Genomic DNA, 18,232 nt, shown 5'->3' with positions numbered 1-18,232 from the left:
CAAAAATGCAAATGAAAGTAAAAATACAAGCAAATAAAAATAAAATATGCTTTCTATTGTCTAAGAACTAACTCAAAAAGTTATAATCTTTGTTCAAGGTAGATTTCTTACCAATCATTCTTCTTTCCAGCCAGGGATGACTTTGTCAAAGTTAGGACCTTCCATAACAGTACAAGGTGCTGGTTTCCCTCGTCTTCCTAGGTGAAAGATAACCAAAATCTTTGTGTCCCCTCATATCTCTGAGTTCATTGACCGAGTTTCAAGAAGCAGAGTGACCTCATGCTGTTCTTCCCTTCCTGTGGATTTCCCATCTCAATGCTGATTCATATGTGAACTGGGCTTCCATGGTTTTGATTCCATAATACTTAATTTATATTGTCTGGGAGAGAACCTTTTTCTCCCTTTGTTTGGTCGCAGACTTTAAAATATAATTTCAGTGAGTATCCATAATTCCTCATATAGTGTTAATACATACATTTTACAATTATATTAATCACCATTAGTGTCATTAGCTTTCATAAAAGACTTTATATGATACACTGTTATAATACAGTAATATTGTATACAATCAATTCAATTATTTATCCTTTGAGGTTCAGATCCCATCTTTATAGTTGAGGCTCTCTCTCCCACTCACGAGGTTGATGGCTTTGTTTACATTTTATGTAAATATGCCTTCATTGTCTCTGCCTGACAACCGAGCTAGTCAGCCAAGCAAATACACTCCATTGTCTAGGGCAGAGTGGGTTTATGAATTGCTTGCCAAACACATTCTAAAATATAAGTCTAACACCTATCCATAACTCTTTGTACATGACCCATACATACATCACACAAAAATACTAATGATCGGTGAATTATTAATTTTCCAGTTATATCTTACATGATACCTTTTAGATAGAGACTATAATAAGTGTGTTAGCTGTAGTGAGTATGTGAGGCCAGATGAGCTGCTGACACAAAGTACTGAACCATCAAGGGGTCTCTGTTACAATGATTAAATATTGGATGCTTTTCATAGTCTTAGGAGGATTACTCATCCATTCCCAGTCTCTATTCAAGCCTAAATTAATTGTATCCAGTTTGCAAATTAATTCCAATTCAGTAGTCTCTAACCTATCCTGAAGGACGACCCATCACTCTCACAGATCTTGGGAGACAGGCCAGTCCTTGCTTACAGACAGCCCCCCAATCTGAAGCAAATACTCACCAGCAACCACACACCACACAACAGAACCACTAACCCAGGAACCTATCCTTGCAACAAAGCCCGTTGCCAACTCTGTCCACATATCTATTCAGGGGATACCATCATAGGTCCTAATCACATCAGCCACACTATCAGAGGCTCCTTCACCTGCGCATCTACCAATGTGATATATGCCATCATGTGCCAGCAATGCCCCTCTGCCATGTACATTGGCCAAACTGGACAGTCTCTACGTAAAAGAATGAATGGACACAAATCAGACGTCAAGAATTATAACATTCAAAAACCAGTTGGAGAACACTTCAATCTCTCTGGTCGCTCGATTACAGACCTAAGAGTGGCTATCCTTCAACAAAAAAGCTTCAAAAACAGACTCCAACGAAAGACTGCTGAATTGGAATTAATTTGCAAACTGGATACAATTAACTTAGGCTTGAATAGAGACTGGGAATGATGAGTCATTACACAAAGTAAAACTATTTCCCCATGTTATTTCTTCCCCCCCACCCCCCACTGTTCCTCAGATATTCTTGTTAACTGCTGGAAATAGCCTACCTTGCTTGTCATCATGAAAGGTTTTCCTCCTTTCCCCCCCTGCTGCTGGTGATGGCTTATCTTAAGTGATCACTCTCCTTACAGTGTGTATGATAAATTCATTGTTTCATGTTCTCTGTGTGTGTATATAAATCTGTTTTTTCCACCAAATGCATCCGATGAAGTGAGCTGTAGCTCACAAAAGCTTATGCTCTAATAAATTTGTTAGTCTCTAAGGTGCCACAAGTACTCCTTTTCTTTACACAATAGAAAGGAACTGATGGATTTCAGTATATTTGGATGATAAACCATTCATCCAGAGAAACAGCTAGATGCTCCTTGTCTTAAGTAATAAGAAGTGTTGGGAACTTGCATCCCCAGCAGCAAGTGACATCAAATGCTAACCAATCTTGGAACAACATATCTTTGGCACCTTTCCTACAAAAATGAGCATTGCTCAAAGAGAACAAAAAGTTTTGGTCAGCCAGAATATAGGAGAGAGGGAAAATCTAACATTCCATTCAGATAGAGAAACTTAATTCTTGGCAAGCCAATAAACTAGCATGAATTTGAAGGCCACAGTTTATTTATTGTTTGTAGAATTAATATTAGACTGTTATGGCCAAATCCTTTTCTATCTCTTGCTAGCTTAACTATCAAACATTTTCCAATCTACATTACACTTTGCGTGCAGTGCTATCTGAACATTTACTGTCTTGCTCTCAGCGAGATATGTAGTTTGAGCACAACAGTGGGAGCCAGAGACTCGTCACTTCTCTGACAGCTGTCATGCTAGTTTCCACCTTGGCCTTGAATGAGGGAGAGAGGTGGAGTGACTTAATTTCCCCACCCATTTTTGGCTGGCCATAAAATATTAATTCTGTTTCATGCACAAATAAGCTGAGGTTTAAAAGTTTGTTTGCTCTGATGCAGAGTGAAAATGAGACTTTGAAACTTTTCATGAAAAAATGAGTAAGCGAGCTCCTGTCCCAGAATAGCCAATAGTGCAGGGGGTAGGGCAATCAACTGGCATGTAGGGGACTGATATTCAAGTCCCGGTTCTGCCTGAGTCAGTGCTCTAGAGTGAGTCAGTCTCTCTCTGGCCCAATGTATATTTAATTATTTATAGACAGTAGAATGGCTTCAATATGAGAGATTAAAAGAGAACAAAAGGCTGAAGGCAGATGATTAGGTACTCACATAGGATGTGAGAGACTCAAGCTAAAGTCCTAGCTCTGAACTGAGCATAGCAGGACCTTTCACCTGGGTCTCACACATACCAGGTGAGTTCCCTAACCACTGATCTTTTGGCTATTTGGGGGTGGCATTCTCTCCCTCTCTAACTTTGACCAGAAATTCCATTCTGGATCTGAAAAACCTTCATCAAACTTGAAACTTTTCTTGGGAAGTGGCATTTTCTGGAAAAAAAATCATCAGCAATTTCCTGATCAGCTCTAGATAATACTGATCTTGCTACTTCACAAGGCATTATGAAAAAGAGAATTAATGGTTGTAAAATATTTTGAAGAGTAAAAGTGCTACATATGATGATCTCTTATTTTGTACTTCGTCTTTCCTGAGCAGACTGTGGAGCATCATTTTCTTCAGAGGTGGAGACAAGAACCCATTTCAAATAATTTCTCAAGGACTATAACTCTCAAATTTGAAGTACAATTGTCAGGAAGAGAATCTCACTCTGTACTCCCAGCTAATCGTTATTTTGTCTTTGACTAAGTCCAAGGCTGCAAGAGCTCCACATTCTCCAAACTGAAAATTAACTAATATCAGTTCAGCTAATTCATAGAGTTCAAGATGACTATGATTAGCTAGTCTGATCTCCTGTGTGACACAAGTCATTCGACTGGCAGCTTGCCCCTGCTTCTGTACATTACTTACTTGCAAAAGAGGAGGGAGAATGGCAAAGAAATTTGAGCCAGGACCTCTCAACATCAAGTCCTTCAGTTTTTAATGAGCCCAAATGGCACTACCAGACTTCAACTACCACATGGCTAGAAAGGGCTGATGCTTATGTACCTCTATAATAGGGGGCTTGAAGGGCCAGTTCACCTAGTGGTTGGAGTGTTTGACTTCCTGCGGCCTACTTCTTTGCTCAAGGTGCTTCAGTCTTTAAAGCAAGGGGTCGGGGAACCCAGGCCTTCCTAATTCACTGGGCCCCAGCTCAGGGCACTGTGTAAATCAACTCCTGAGTTGGGGAGCTCCCAGCAGGGAGTCTATGTTCACTGCCCTGGGCTACTTCCTACTGTTGCCTCTTCAGTTTGCAGCATGGCCCCTCTAGTCCAAGTTCCTGGCTTGTCTCTAGGAGTGCACCCTTTTGCACCCTAGGCAGCATCCTGCTGTGATTCCAGGTTCCTCTGGGTCATTACCCCCACAAGATCTCCACGCTTCTAGGTCTCTTTCTCTGTCTCTTTTGGCAAGAAAGATAATGCTTGGTTCCTACTGGCTGCCTCTGCTGGCAGGCTAGTGAGCCTTCCCTCAGGTAGAGAAGCAGCTAGATTCTGCCTCTTCACCAGTCAGCCACAAACTGAGCCAGGCTCCGGTCTTTTCTCTTCCCTCCAGGCCTGGCATTTGCTGCTGGTATAATAGGGAGGGGCTAGCTAGGCCCAAAGGCTCTTTTTAACCTCGTCTGTGTTGGTGGGCCAATTTTATAGCCAGAAGCAAGCTACCTTGCCACTGTGAACTGGGCAAGACTCTGCCCCTCTCATATTCCTATTTGTAGTGGAATGGACTTGGAGATTTAGGAACATACTAAAATACAGTAACACTTATTTTGGCTCATTTCTACATCTAACATGATGGTGGCTCCTACCTTGAACATTTTAGAATGACAACTGGACCACTGCTGCTGCAATGTTGCTCTGTGGCTACTAGCCATGATTTTTGGATGCTTCTTGTATCTCAAAGGATTTATCAGATACTGGCTGTCTGAACTACCCTAGCAGCAACAAACTATTCAGTAACTAATGCCCGCTGGGCATTAAATGACCAAAATTCATGCTTCCATCCATGTATAGCATGAGATCAATGGTGATTTTATACTAACCCATTTCTGCATGCCCATAAAGAATGTAGTTATCATCAATCAAGTACACTCAGGTGTAGTCTGACTCCATTCTCTCATCTTTTCACACACTGATGGGGGGAAATTAATATCTTCATTGCACCTGCCTATATACTACTTATCAGCTCTGATAAGTCACAGTCATAGCACACTTTGCTAATCTACTTTTATCTATGTGCTACAAAGAAATATAAATGATTAATCTTCTATGCTCTTTGATGAAATCCTTCATGTACAGAGGTGTTTGTCAGACATAGCTAGGTTATGCATATATGTTTCCTATAATAATCTTCACCTTAATGGTTATCCTGTTGATCAGTAAATGTGCTTTAAAAAACATACAATCCAATAATACCACAGTGATGGACATGGCATAAATTCCTTCATAGATACTATGCCACAATCACCCAGCACACCACAATATTACTATTTTAAAGTGTAATGTTTTGGACTATTGCAGTATTTTTAAGGATTGTTCCATTATACTCTACTATTTGACCTTCATACAAAGTGATAGTGAGCAGTAGTTTTTAAGTACATCCATTCTGACATCTCAAAGGGACTTAAGTAACACAACCTGTCATTTCTTTTACTGCTTTCACTGCACAAATGTTAATATACTAACAGATACAAGGAAGGATAAAAATGCAGGTAGTGCCAATGTTTTAATTTTATCATATAAGTGCTTCATTTGCAAAAAGAACATTACTTCCAACACTGCACAGGCTAGTTATTTAAATGCATCCAGAGTATGCCAGAGCAAAGGTTCAAATAACTTGTGAGTGGGCATTCTGCCAGCCTAAAGATAGGAATGGGTGGAGACAGTGAAAAGACCATGTATGTGTATAGAGATAGAGGTGAGCAAGTCAACAAAAGATTTGCTCATGTTAAGTACTTAAGAGTCTCTGGTCCTGACTGAGGACAAAACAAGAATAAGCTAAGTAAAAAGACGGAATATCCAAGCTTTATAGTGCAGGCTCCAATAGTCTGCTGGGATGTTAAGGTGAGCATTAATACTTTTTTTCCTATTAAAAAGTATTTTGTGAACACCCCGAGAAAATTGTATTGTAATTTTAAAATTAATTTATGCTCACAAACAGTACTCCTCCTTTCCCCTCAAAGAACAAATGCAGTAAAGGTAATACTTCAAGTAAAGTTCCCATACCTTCCCCTCAGTGTTCCTCAATCTCATCACGAGGAGCAACTTCCAGGGTTGAGAAGAAAATTTTGTTTCCGGAGACAACACAAAGATGCCAGTTTTAATGGTGATTTTTCGATATGGGCACTGTTACACGAGGAAGCAAAGAGACACTCCCATTTTCTTAGCTTTAACTTTTCAGTCTTATTCACATCACCCATTTTTGTGGCTGGTAGAAATCCCAGAACCTATCCTCCTAATGTCTGCCCATCCTAATTTTACATGTCTATTGTTAAAAGAAGATGCCAACTCTAATTCTGTAAACTCAACATTTAATTCTGAATAGATTTGCTTAAATGTGGAATGTTGTACAGAGAGGGAGAAAGTTGATGGACAGGATTTTTCTCCCTTTTTCTCTTTATACATAAAATCTTGGAAGAGGGGGAAAACGCAACCACCTCCTCTCCCCCCCCCCCCCAAGCTTCTGCACTTTCGCTGACTGTCGCGAGTGGGTTAGCAGCTGGTGGAAGAGCACAGTGGCTTAGACACATGTACGAAGAGTACAGCAGTAAGTCTGAGGCCAGCCCATAAAGCAGGCGTGCAAATTCAAGGAAGAGGAGTTTTCTCTAATTTGCAATACGCTCTAGTTTTCCAGTCTGCTGCCCATCCCAGGCGGTACCTTCTGATGATTTTCAGCAGGGTGGTATTTAAAAACAGGCCAGTCCAATAGGGGCCAGGGAAGGGCAGCCGGGCAGATGTTACATGCTGCTTTACGAGTAGCTCAGGTTTTCAGCCAAATCGATAGTACAGTAAATGGCCAGAAGAAAATCGATAGGCCCGGGGAGCACTGTAAGACCCCCGGGGGAAAGCAGGGGGCGACAAGGCTGTTTGCCCCAAGCTGAGGAAGGAGAGCGGGCGGGCTCGGAGGGTGCCAGCGGGCGGGTACCCAGAGGCTCGGGCTCTCCGCGCCTGTGCCCGGTGGGAGGGACGTTGCTGCAGGGCTGCGCCCCAGCCCGGTTTAGCAGCGCTGCGGGGGCCCAGGCAGGCGCGCGAGGAGGTTTCGCCCTTGCCGCGGGGTCGGGCGCTGGCCCGCGCTAGGGCGGCTGCGGGGGGGCGGAGGGGGGCCACCCGCTCTCCCGCTCGGCGGCGGCTGAAGGGGGCGGGACCCGGCTCTCACGCGGCGGGCGTCCCGCCTCAAAGGGGCGGAGCTCCGGGCACCCCGCCCCCTTCGCGCCGGCCCCGCCCGCCCTGGCCGGGTCACGACCGGGCGCTCGGGAGGGGACGGGCGGCTGCGCTGGGACCGCTCCGCGGCACCGCCGGTGAGTCCAGGCCTCCAGCCTTCCTGCGTCACGCGGCCCCTTCCCCCCCTTCCGCCAATGGGCGGCCGGGCCGGGCCCTAGCGGCCGGGGGTTATAATCCGCGGCGCGTCAGCCCCCGCGCCTGCGGGGCGCTCTTCGGCCGCTGCCGTTTGGGCGCGCCGCTCTGGCAGCTCCGCGCCATCCTCCCTGGGCGCGCGGGAAGGGTCTCCCCGGCTGCGGCCGGGGCCGGGGGCGCGGCCGCGGAGCTGGCCAGGTGCGTGTCCACACAGCCCGGGGCCCGGGCCTGCGGCGGGCTGCGCGAGTGCCCGAGGCGGGGGGGGGGGCCGCCCGCGCTGGGTGTTGCCCGTTGGCCGCCCGCGCCGCGGGGCCCGCGTCCCCAGAGCCGCTCGTCCGGAGCCGGGCGGGGGCGGGGTGTGTGTGTGTGTGTGTGTGTGTGTGTGACGGGGGGCTGGTCCCGTCGCGCTGGGTGGCGGGGCGGCGCGGGAGGCTGGTGCGCGCGGGCGCTGTGGTGCGGGGGCCGCTGTAGGGTTATTCGCGCCCCATCCTCAAGGATGGGCGGCGGCCGCTAAGGCTGCTCGCTGGCGGCACACGCCGCCTCTGTGTGTGTGTCGCTGTCTCCCTTCCATGCCGGAGAGCGGCTGCTGCTCCTCTTTCTCCGCGCTCTGCTGCGGTAACCTCTCTGCCTTGCTTTCCCGGGGCTGCGCCGGCTGCTTTGTGGATGTTGGCGGCTTCTTGTTGTGACAGGAGAATGTGTGTGTGTCCTGGGCCCAGGCGGATCGGTATGTATCTTGCGCTCCTCCTTGCCGAGTAGCTGGGACTGGGGTCGGGGGGGAGTTAAGGAAGGGGTACACCCACTGCGGGAGAGAAGAGCTAGCAGGCTCCTAACGGGGGCTGATACCTGAGCCGCTAAAACTCCCTGCCTAACGGGTCTTCTCTCCCCAGCGTCCCTTCTCAATAGACTAGACCGATCAGTTCATTTTCATGAACAGCTCTGTCTCAGTTTTGAAAGGAGGCTTCATATTGTAAGATGTGGGGGTTTCTGATGCGATTAATTCATCCTTAGCACTTCTTAGGGAGGAACCAATTTTTTGTGTCAGGTTTCAGAGTAGCAGCCGTGTTAGTCTGTATTTGCGCCAAAAAAAAAAAAAAGAGGAGTACTTGTGGCACCTTAGAGACTAACAAATTTATTAGAGCATAAGCTTTCGTGAGCTTATGCTCTAATAAATTTGTTAGTCTCTAAGGTGCCACAAGTACTCCTCTTTTTTTTTTTTTTTTTTTTTGCGCAAATACAGACGAGTACTTGTGGCACCTTAGAGACTAACAAATTTATTAGGGCATAAGCGCACAAAAGCTTATGCTCTAATAAATTTGTTAGTCTCTAAGGTGCCACAAGTACTCCTTTTAATTTTTTGTGTGCACCACCAAAATATGGTGGTGTCTAATATATTGACTACAAATTTTACAGTGCCTTAAAAATGTTAAAAAATTATATATGCATACCTAAATAGTACATTACTATAGTGATAAGCACTATAAAAAATCCAGAATGTGCAGAGCTATAAACACAATGTCTACAGAATGGTATAAAACAGTTCTACACACTATATAATGTATTTATGGTCTCAAAAGTGTTATTTCCAGGCCATTTAAGCCCTGGGGCCTCTTTTAAGGCAGGCGTGGCTCTAATCAGTTGACAAGCGAACTCTAATATTTCCAACTAATTTTGCCTTTGAGTTCTTCCTGTTTCTTTGTCTTGTACCAAATTTCTCACTACTTGGTTCTTAAAATACTTTGTGTGGACCACCATTAAAGTATTCTGTCTAGTCGTGGTCTGAGGCCGTACTTTGTGTCTACGTTTATAGGGGTAACTGAGCAGGCTTGGAGTAATTCTGTACCTTGTCAGTGAATTCAGCACATCCCTTAACTGGTAGCATAATGAGCCAGGATTTATTAAAGCTGACATTCAAAATAGGCTGCTTGTGCATATGTCAGTATAGGATGTGATCTGCTGTAAAGTATACAGGGCAAGGAAAAGCTTAAGTAACAAAAACAAAAATGAAAAATGTGAGCCTGCCCTCTCACTGCTTTTCTCTTTTAACTTCACAACTTCTCTCTGTATGTCTTCCCTATATTGGTGGTGGTTGTGGGGTTTTTTAACTGATAAAGATAAGGTTTTCACTAAAATAACCTCTGGTGGCACTGCAGAGCCAATACAGCTGCAAAACATTAGTTGTATTTTTGCTTCATCATGGATCAAACAACAAAAACTCAGCAGAGTTCTTTCTACAGAATTGCTAGAGTAGGGTGATTTGTGAAGATGAACATAATTTGACTTTGAAATTAGCAGTCATAAAATTTTGATGCAATAAACTTCTGATGAAGAACAAATACATAACACTCAATATCCACTTTTCTGACCATAAGTATACCTAAAGAACCTACTGAGACTTTTGTCTTGCTCAAAGAAAAAAATGCTACGTGAACATTACACTCAAAAGTAATATGTATATAGAACTTTCTGCATATTTCTGTAATAGAAGGGACTGTTACAATTAGCTAGCAAAGTGGTAATGTAACGCTTCGTGTGTGTGTTCAAGTCTGTCCTTTTCAACCTACGTGCCCAGGTCAAATTGGAAGCTTTCTTGGACGAATGCCATCACCTTTGACAAGTTATAAGCTTTCACTCTAATTTTAAAAATAAATAAATCAAACTAGACCTTATGGTCCAGATATGAATTGTGTGTAAACCAGTGCAGTGCTTTTTTATTAAGTCTACAGACAGGTGTGTTTCAGTAGGTCTGCTGAAGCTGGGGAAAGTTGTGGACAACAGCAGAAATGAAAACTAACCAGTTTTGTGAGTTTTCACAACTAGTATTAGGAGCCCCATAAGGTGCATTGGAAACAGACAACAATTGAGTCAGTTTTCATTGAGGCAGACACTAAAGCTATTCACAGTGGATGAAGATCCACAAACAGAATTAGAAAAGGAATAGAATATCAGAGACACCACCACCATAGCTTTCAGAGTAGCAGCCATGTTGGTCTGTATCTGCAAAAAAGAAAAGGAGGACTTGTGGCACCCTAGAGTCTAACAAATACAGAAAGGTGAGGGAGGGGAAGAGTAGTGGAGACCTTCACACCCACCTATTTCATGGCAGAAGCCAAGAAAATGACAGGGAGTATTATCCCTTCTAAAGCCTGCGGGGGAGGGCAGCTTCGAATTTATCAAATGCCTATTTGCTGGGGCTGGCCTAAATGATAGAGTCCTTGAGCTGAGTCTGGAGACAACATACTGGTAAGAATTTTAGCACCCTGCCCTTTCAAAGTAGTCCGGTGGTTGGAAGCAGCCTTGGCTGCTCTGCTGCATGTTCACCTAGGATTGGGGTGGCAGTCTCTTGTTACTAGGAGGTATAGTTTTCAGCATATTAGGTCTCTGGTAAAACTTCTGAGCTATGTGGCTGGGAGTGGGATGGGTGGGAGAGACTGAAGCTAAAAAGAGGAAGTATGTGTGTTTCATTAAAAATACACACACCTAGAAAGGAGAACTTTTTGAGGGGAAAATGGGAGGAGAGGAGTGTGGAGGGAGAGAAGGAAGAGGAAATGTGCTGATGACACATGAAGAAAAGGGATACCATGATCTTATAGGGAAAAAGTAGAATGAAACTGAGAAGTAAAAGGGCTGGTTGAATTGTAATCACCAAATGTTATATTGGCATTGATATTTGTCAGTTTATTCAACAAATACTTGGTTCATTATGTGACTACCTTTATAGCTGGGCAAATACATTCTTTAATTAATACTGTTGAAGTTAGGTGCATCACACAACTCTGATTAGTAACATTACATCGGTACATAATAGTACTGATTTTTAATTGTATGACTTTAGCAGGGACCATGATCTGGAGTTCAGTGCAAGTATCTTCAAGCTAGCTTCTTCCTAGGGGAGATGTTCTTGAGTAATCTATTCAGTTGCTAGGTAGAATACTTTTGCTTGATTCCTTTGTAGTAGATCTCCTGTCTTGAAACTTTCTAGCAAGAAGCCACTTTATTAATCTCGGGTGGGGATTTGAAATCTGTCATCCTGGCCTCTTGCACAAAGCTTGCAAATAAAAGCCTTAACTAAAAAAAAATTCCCTTTTTAGTTTATAAGTGAGACTAGTTTTGTAATGAGAATTTTTTAACAAAGAACACTGACATCTTATTTTGGACACTTTTTCCCTGAGAGTAAGACATTGGAACAAACTATAGTATCTATTAATTGCAAATGTATAGTCTCTGAAGTTGTTTCTACAAAGCAGAAAGCCATTATTATAAGACCTAATCTGCAGATAGAGTAACTTCTCACTTAACGTTGTAGTTACGTTCCTGAAAAATGCAACTTTAAGTGAATCCAATTTCCCCATAAGAATTAATGTAAATGGGGGGGGGGGTTAGATTCCAGGGAAACTTTTCACACACATACACACACACACACACACACACACACACACACACACACAGTATAAGTTTTAAACAAACAATTTAATACTGTACACAGCAATGATGATTGTGAAGCTTGATTGAGGTAGTGAATTTAGAGGATGGAGGAGGGTGGGAGATTTCCCAGGGAATGCCTTACTGCTAACCCTCAAGGGTTAACATGTTGTTAATGTAGCCTCATACTCTACAAGGCAACAGGATTGGAGGGAGGGGAGACCGCATGGCAGCAAAGAGTTGAGATAGCAGCTGTGGCCAGTGAACTCTCTCCATCCTGAGCCCCGTCCTGTCCCATCCCCACCCTGCTCTGTATGGAGAAGGGATAAGCAAGGGGCAGGCGTAGGAGGGAGGAGGATACCCTGACATTAGTCCCCCCCCCCCCCCTCGTCCTTCCCCTTCCCTGCACAACAAGCAGGAGGCTCCATGCAGAGGGCAGGAGCAGCACATGGCAGTGTGCGGGGGAGGGACAGCTGAACTGCCAGCAATTGATAGCCTGCTGGGCGGCTGCTGCATAGGGAACTTAGAGGAGCAGGGAGCTGATTGGGAGGAGAGGGGGGGCACTGCTGGTCCACCATGGTTCCAAGCCCCCACCAGCTAGCTGCAATGGGCTGCTCTTCCTGCAAGCAGTGGACAAAGCGGGCAGCTGCCAAACAGCGTTATAAGGGAGCATTGCGCAACTTTAAACGAGCATGTTCCCTAATGATCAGCAACGTAATAACATTAACTGGGACGACTTTAAGTGAGGGGTTACTGTATGAATTTCTTGGCTCATTTATGCTATGATATTTGGCTTTCAAACTCTTAATTTAAGGGGGCATTCCTAAAGTTAATAGAACTGTCAGTGCAGATAACTTTGTGTAGGTCCCTCTAGAAGGCCTAATTTAAACAGAGGACTATGTATATACTGCCCCACAGAGTGCACCTAAGTGTTGCTCTGTAACTCCCCATGTGGATAGTGTGGGCACAGACCTAAAGGTCTCACATTTGCACTAATGTTCTCTTCAAAGTCCAATAATTATTTTAGTAAGGAAGCTTCCAAACTAATCTAAACAGTTTAAGAATTTACTGGCAGGAGCCTCAACACTGGAGAGGCTTCTGATGTAGAAGAGGCTTTAATTAATGTTCTTAAGACTTAATGATATTTCTGTAGAAACTTCAAAGAGGACTACTTAAGGTGCACTTGGGACCTTTATGTTTGCACCTGCAGCATCCACATGGGTGAGTTAAAGCGTAGCAGTTTGGTGTGCATTGCTGTTTGTGCCCCCCTTAGTCCGAATTGCAGGGCAATGTAGAATTGCCCTCAGTTTGAAGAATTTCAGAGCTGCTTCTTGTATCTGTCAGCATTGAGGCACTCTTCTTATCTCACCGCTTCTAGCTTGGGATTAGTTTTGCTCCCTCCACAGCATCCTCTGGCTCCTGTTGGCCCAGGAAGTGAGACTAGAAAATGAAAGCAGACTTCCAAGGAGTGGCTTGCTAACCTCCAATTTCTTTGAATTTATATTGGCAACCCACCTAACCATACAAGGATGGTACTCATTTAACTTCCTACCTTGTGTCTGGTACAAAAGACCAAAATATCTAAATCAAATATTTAAGTACAGTATAGTTCATCTTGCTCCTGAACAAGATGATACACTTCTGCAAACATTTTTTGCACACTGCCTTTCCCTCTTCCTCTTCTCTAAAAGGACTCCGGGTGTGGGTGTATAATGGTGTACAATTTCATCAACTTTACCATTTTCTTCACTGTCTTGAAATGCTAACTTATTTTGTTCTATAGCTAAGCTTTCTATGATACAAATCTACTTATGCTAAGGCTATCTGCTTCACTAAATCTAGTGGTGTTGTGTTTTTTTCCCCTCTTGTCTTTCAGCAATTCCTGTCAGAAGCTCCAGACTGCCATTATTCTCTGATGCCATGCCAGCACCAACTCAACTGTTTCCACTGATTCGTAACTGTGAGATTGGCAGGATATACAATACAGTGTGCTACTGCCATCACAAACATCTTTGTTGTCTGTCATCTCATTTGGCTCACAATCATTTGAGATGTGCACCTCAGAAGAAACTTGCAACACTCTATCCAAAAGAGAATTTTAATCAGTTTATCCATGCAAGGAGCTATGTTTCCACACCACAGAGATTTTACCTCACTCCTCCACAGGTCAACAGCATTTTGAAGGCAAATGAATACAGCTTTAAAGTCCCAGAATTTGATGGCAAAAACGTAAGTTCTATTCTTGGCTTTGATAGCAACCAGTTGCCCGCTAATGCTCCAATAGAAGACAGGAGGAGTGCGGCGACATGCTTACAAACAAGAGGAATGCTTCTAGGTGTATTTGATGGCCATGCAGGCTGTGCTTGTGCTCAGGCTGTCAGCGAAAGACTCTTCTACTACATTGCTGTCTCTTTGTTACCTCACGAGACTCTACTTGAAATAGAAAATGCAGTGGAGAGTGGCCGTGCCCTGTTGCCCATCTTACAGTGGCACAAGCATCCAAATGATTATTTTAGTAAGGAAGCTTCCAAACTGTATTTCAACAGTTTAAGAACTTACTGGCAGGAGCTCATAGACCTCAACACTGGAGAGACTACTGATGTAAAAGAGGCTTTAATTAATGCTTTCAAGAGGCTTGATAATGATATTTCGTTAGAAGCTCAAGTGGGAGATCCAAACTCTTTTCTCAATTACTTGGTACTGCGAGTGGCGTTTTCAGGAGCAACTGCCTGCGTAGCTCATGTAGATGGTGTTGATTTGCATGTTGCTAATACAGGTGACAGCAGGGCAATGCTTGGTGTTCTAGAAGAAGATGGAACTTGGTCTGCAGTAGCTCTGTCCTATGATCATAATGCCCAGAATGAAAGTGAAATAGAACGAGTAAAACTGGAGCACCCAAAGTCTGAAGAGAAAAGTGTTGTAAAACAAGATAGGCTGTTAGGCTTATTGATGCCTTTCAGAGCTTTTGGTGATGTGAAATTCAAATGGAGCATTGAACTTCAGAAGAGAGTGATAGAATCGGGCCCAGATCAGTTGAATGACAATGAGTATACTAAGTTTATCCCTCCTAACTATCACACTCCTCCATATCTCACAGCTGAGCCACAGGTCATACATCACAAATTAAGGCCGCAGGATAAATTCCTGGTTTTGGCTACAGATGGCCTGTGGGAGACCATGCATAGGCAGGACGTGGTTAGAATTGTAGGAGAGTATCTTACTGGAGTTCATCACCAGCAGCCAATAGCCGTTGGTGGTTATAAGGTAACTCTGGGACAGATGCATGGTCTCCTAACAGAAAGGAGAGCCAGAATCTCCTCTGTATTTGAAGATCAGAATGCAGCAACTCATCTGATACGTCATGCAGTGGGAAATAATGAGTTTGGCACTGTTGATCATGAGCGGCTGTCCAAGATGCTTAGTCTTCCAGAAGAGTTGGCTAGGATGTACAGAGATGACATTACAATTATTGTGGTGCAGTTCAACTCTCATGTTGTAGGTGCATGTCAAAATGAGGAATTCTGAATTTTAAATGGATGTACAATTTACCAAAGTTGTCATAATGAGTAGTCTGATAAGATGAAAATATACTTGGTGAGCAAACCAGAGTGTCTGCTCATTTGAATTAAAATGTGTGCAGGTACATTTCTCCCTCCATGGCCCAAAGTTTTATTAACTGTGGAAAGTGCTATTGAACTAACAGTCTTCCAAGAAGATGGCACAACTTGGAAAGAGGGACTTGAAACAAGTTTGCACTATTGAATCAATGAATGCTGCTAGAACAATATTTTGGTTTTGGTAGTGGTAGGTGAGAGTGAGGGGATAGCTAATTCTCTATTAATCATCACACTGTTTTGACTAGTCATGAAACAAAGCCTGTTTGTAAACATATGTAAATATCTATCTTACTAGATAAAGATAGGAATCTTGCTGAATATCAGAATTGATAGGAATGAATTTTTGTCTGCAAAGTAGATATGGTTATTATGCATGTATGTGTGGTGTTTTGACCTTTATATTTTTTTTTCTCCCAAGGGAAAGAAAGATGCTGTAAGTAGTAGGAAACTGACTTGATAAACTCTATCCTTGAGTTTTCCCAATTTTGCTTACACAATGTCATTCTTCACTTAACGTTCTAGGCAACTATACATGTATTTTTAACTTTCAAATGCAACTCTTTAAGCCATAATCAACCAGAACTTAAGGTAACTGGGCTAAGCATATTGGGATCTCATAGTAAAAGAGTAAGTTATACAAATGCAGTTTTAAATTCCCTCATGCTGACAGTCTTCTGCTTTTGGTGGGGGGGGATTTTTTGCACAACTTTAAGGGCAATAATATCTTTCTGCCATCACTGAAAAATCAACTGCATAAGAAAATTCCATTATGGAAGACTTCAGCTTGCAGTATGAAACCATAACTCTGCCTTTTGCAAAATGTGGAAGTATTTTCAGTCAGAACTGTGATGCCTGTTCAAAAGGTCACAACCTTGGCAGGCAATACTACTGTCTGGTACCAAAAATCGCCTCTAATCACATGATGAATTCTAATATGAACTTCTGAAGAGACTAGAAAATCACTGTTAGCTATTTGGTGGCTTAGTAAATTAGCACTCATGTTAACTACTTCTGTTGTGGTAGTTTCATTTGGGTCACATGTACTGAATTACTTAAATATCAACTTCAGGGGAAATTCACTCATGTTTTACATAGGCTGGTAAATTGAAAACATCATAAAGATTTAAATAGTTTTCTCTATTAGAACACCTAACTGGCCTGCACGTTGTATGCATAACAGTAGTTGCTTTCTTGGCATTACAGCGTCAATTACTGTAAATCCTTTGAAAGAACTGAATCAGTGAATGCATGTTCTCTTGCATTCACAACTTCGTGATAGAAGAAGGTCTCTTAAATGGTTCTGTTATGACTGAATTGCAAAGTTAAAAGGAGATTACATAGTTATTTCAGACTAAATTTTATGCAACTGTAACTCCTGAACACGAGACTAAAATAGGCATAGAGGCCATCATATCAAGTTTTCAGTCCCTCTTTTTTTTTTTTAACTTTTTATATCTAAATAAGCATAACCTGAAACTGAGGGCTTTCTCAACTCAAATAGTATCAGTGGCCCTTTATACGCTTAAATTCTTGAATTCAAAAACTTATAATTCTCGCTTTTATTGTAGAAACTTTCTTGATTACATGTATTCTCCTAGTAATTAGTTGTGATCTTGTTTATAGAGGCCCTGGAGCAGTTATAGGTCACCATGTTCAATATCTTCTATGTTGCATTATAATTATAAACAAAAAAGTCAGGAAAGTGTTTAACTCCTTTTTGGAGTTCTCCATTATAATTAACTTGGGTAATCTTCTGATCAAATTAATATTATATGTGTTGTAAAAACATAAAGTTTCTTGTCTTGGTCGGTCATTAAGCTACTTGAGTTTTCCAGTAAACACTAATACTGCCAAGAAAGCCTGTCGCAAACACTGAACTTGTTTATAGTACACACTTTTTTCATCTTACAAATGCTGTGCAGCCTTAACTGCCTACAGCCTTAACAAAATATGTTGGTCTTCCCTCCCTGGGTAGAAGAAACTTGATCTTTACAGCAGAGCTTGCTTCGTTTCCTCCCTTCTCCTGCTCCTCCTTCTGTCCCCCGTCCCCGCTCCCCACAGCAAATTGAGGATGTTGTCTGGATGTTCATATTTTTGGAATGTGAATGACAAACTGGCCCTTTGGGGAGGAGGGAACAAACTATAATACTGTCCTAAACAAGTGTTGGTTATTAGTCGTCATTGGCTTTGTATGTTGCATATTAAGGACTAAATGTCATTAGCTAGGTCAGTGTGTTCTTTTGTCCTCTGTTATGCTGTCTTTCATTCACTTACAGAATGTATTTAAGCTGTTACATTATTTAGACTTTGTTACACTTTTCTATTGTTTAAATATTTCAATGTATGTGTTATGTTTGTGTGGCTCTTGCTATGGGTTTGGTACAAGTCATAACTGGTTAAACCTAACACTGATCCTCTATGTACAGCATTCACTTATAAAAAGCTTGTTTTCTTTCATATAAAAGATGCACATATAAAGGATCAAATGAACCAGTATTTATGTATGGGCTGGAGATTTACTCAAAATGTATGCAGTGAATTGAAGCAGTATAGCTACTTATTAAATGCCATATGACATAATCTACAACAGTCTTCTAATAGACTTCAATAAAAAGATCAGTTATACAGACATCACTGTATATAAGGTAACATTTTTTTCTGTAACACACAAGGAACGTTATTTTGCCTTTCTTTTCCTAAAAGCCTGCTGTGGGAGGAGTTCTGACGCATTACAGTACTGCCAGCATTGAAGCTACGTTCTGTTAGGCTTTGTACAGCAATGTCTAGTGAGAGAGTCCCTGCTCTGAAAATCTTATTCTAAATTGACAGTCTTGGGTAGGAAAACAGGAGTAATGTGACTT

General features: G+C 42.6%; 1 protein-coding gene across 3 annotated transcripts; it reads left to right on the top strand.

Annotated features, from left to right (window-relative positions):
- Positions 1–5,774: 5,774 nt before the first annotated feature.
- PDP1 (pyruvate dehydrogenase phosphatase catalytic subunit 1) lies at positions 5,775–18,002 on the top strand. Of its 3 annotated transcripts, XM_043507611.1 has the most exons (3): positions 7,179–7,280; positions 8,025–8,059; positions 13,631–18,002. In XM_043507611.1, exons 2-3 carry the CDS (start codon positions 8,029–8,031, stop codon positions 15,277–15,279), a joined length of 1,680 nt encoding a protein of 559 aa, XP_043363546.1. In that variant the 5' UTR covers positions 7,179–7,280; positions 8,025–8,028; the 3' UTR covers positions 15,280–18,002. The 3 variants fall into 3 exon arrangements, with proteins under 3 accessions (XP_038248519.1, XP_043363546.1, XP_038248520.1); XM_038392591.2 differs by lacking the exon at positions 8,025–8,059 and having other exon boundaries at positions 5,775–7,280; XM_038392592.2 differs by lacking the exons at positions 7,179–7,280; positions 8,025–8,059 and adding an exon at positions 7,376–7,533.
- Positions 18,003–18,232: the final 230 nt, after the last annotated feature.

Source organism: Dermochelys coriacea, chromosome 2, assembly GCF_009764565.3.
Source record: "Dermochelys coriacea isolate rDerCor1 chromosome 2, rDerCor1.pri.v4, whole genome shotgun sequence".
Classification (NCBI taxonomy): Eukaryota; Metazoa; Chordata; order Testudines; family Dermochelyidae; genus Dermochelys; species Dermochelys coriacea.
The sequence above is the reverse complement of the archived record's forward strand: the minus strand, read 5'-3'. Positions and strand labels throughout refer to the sequence as shown.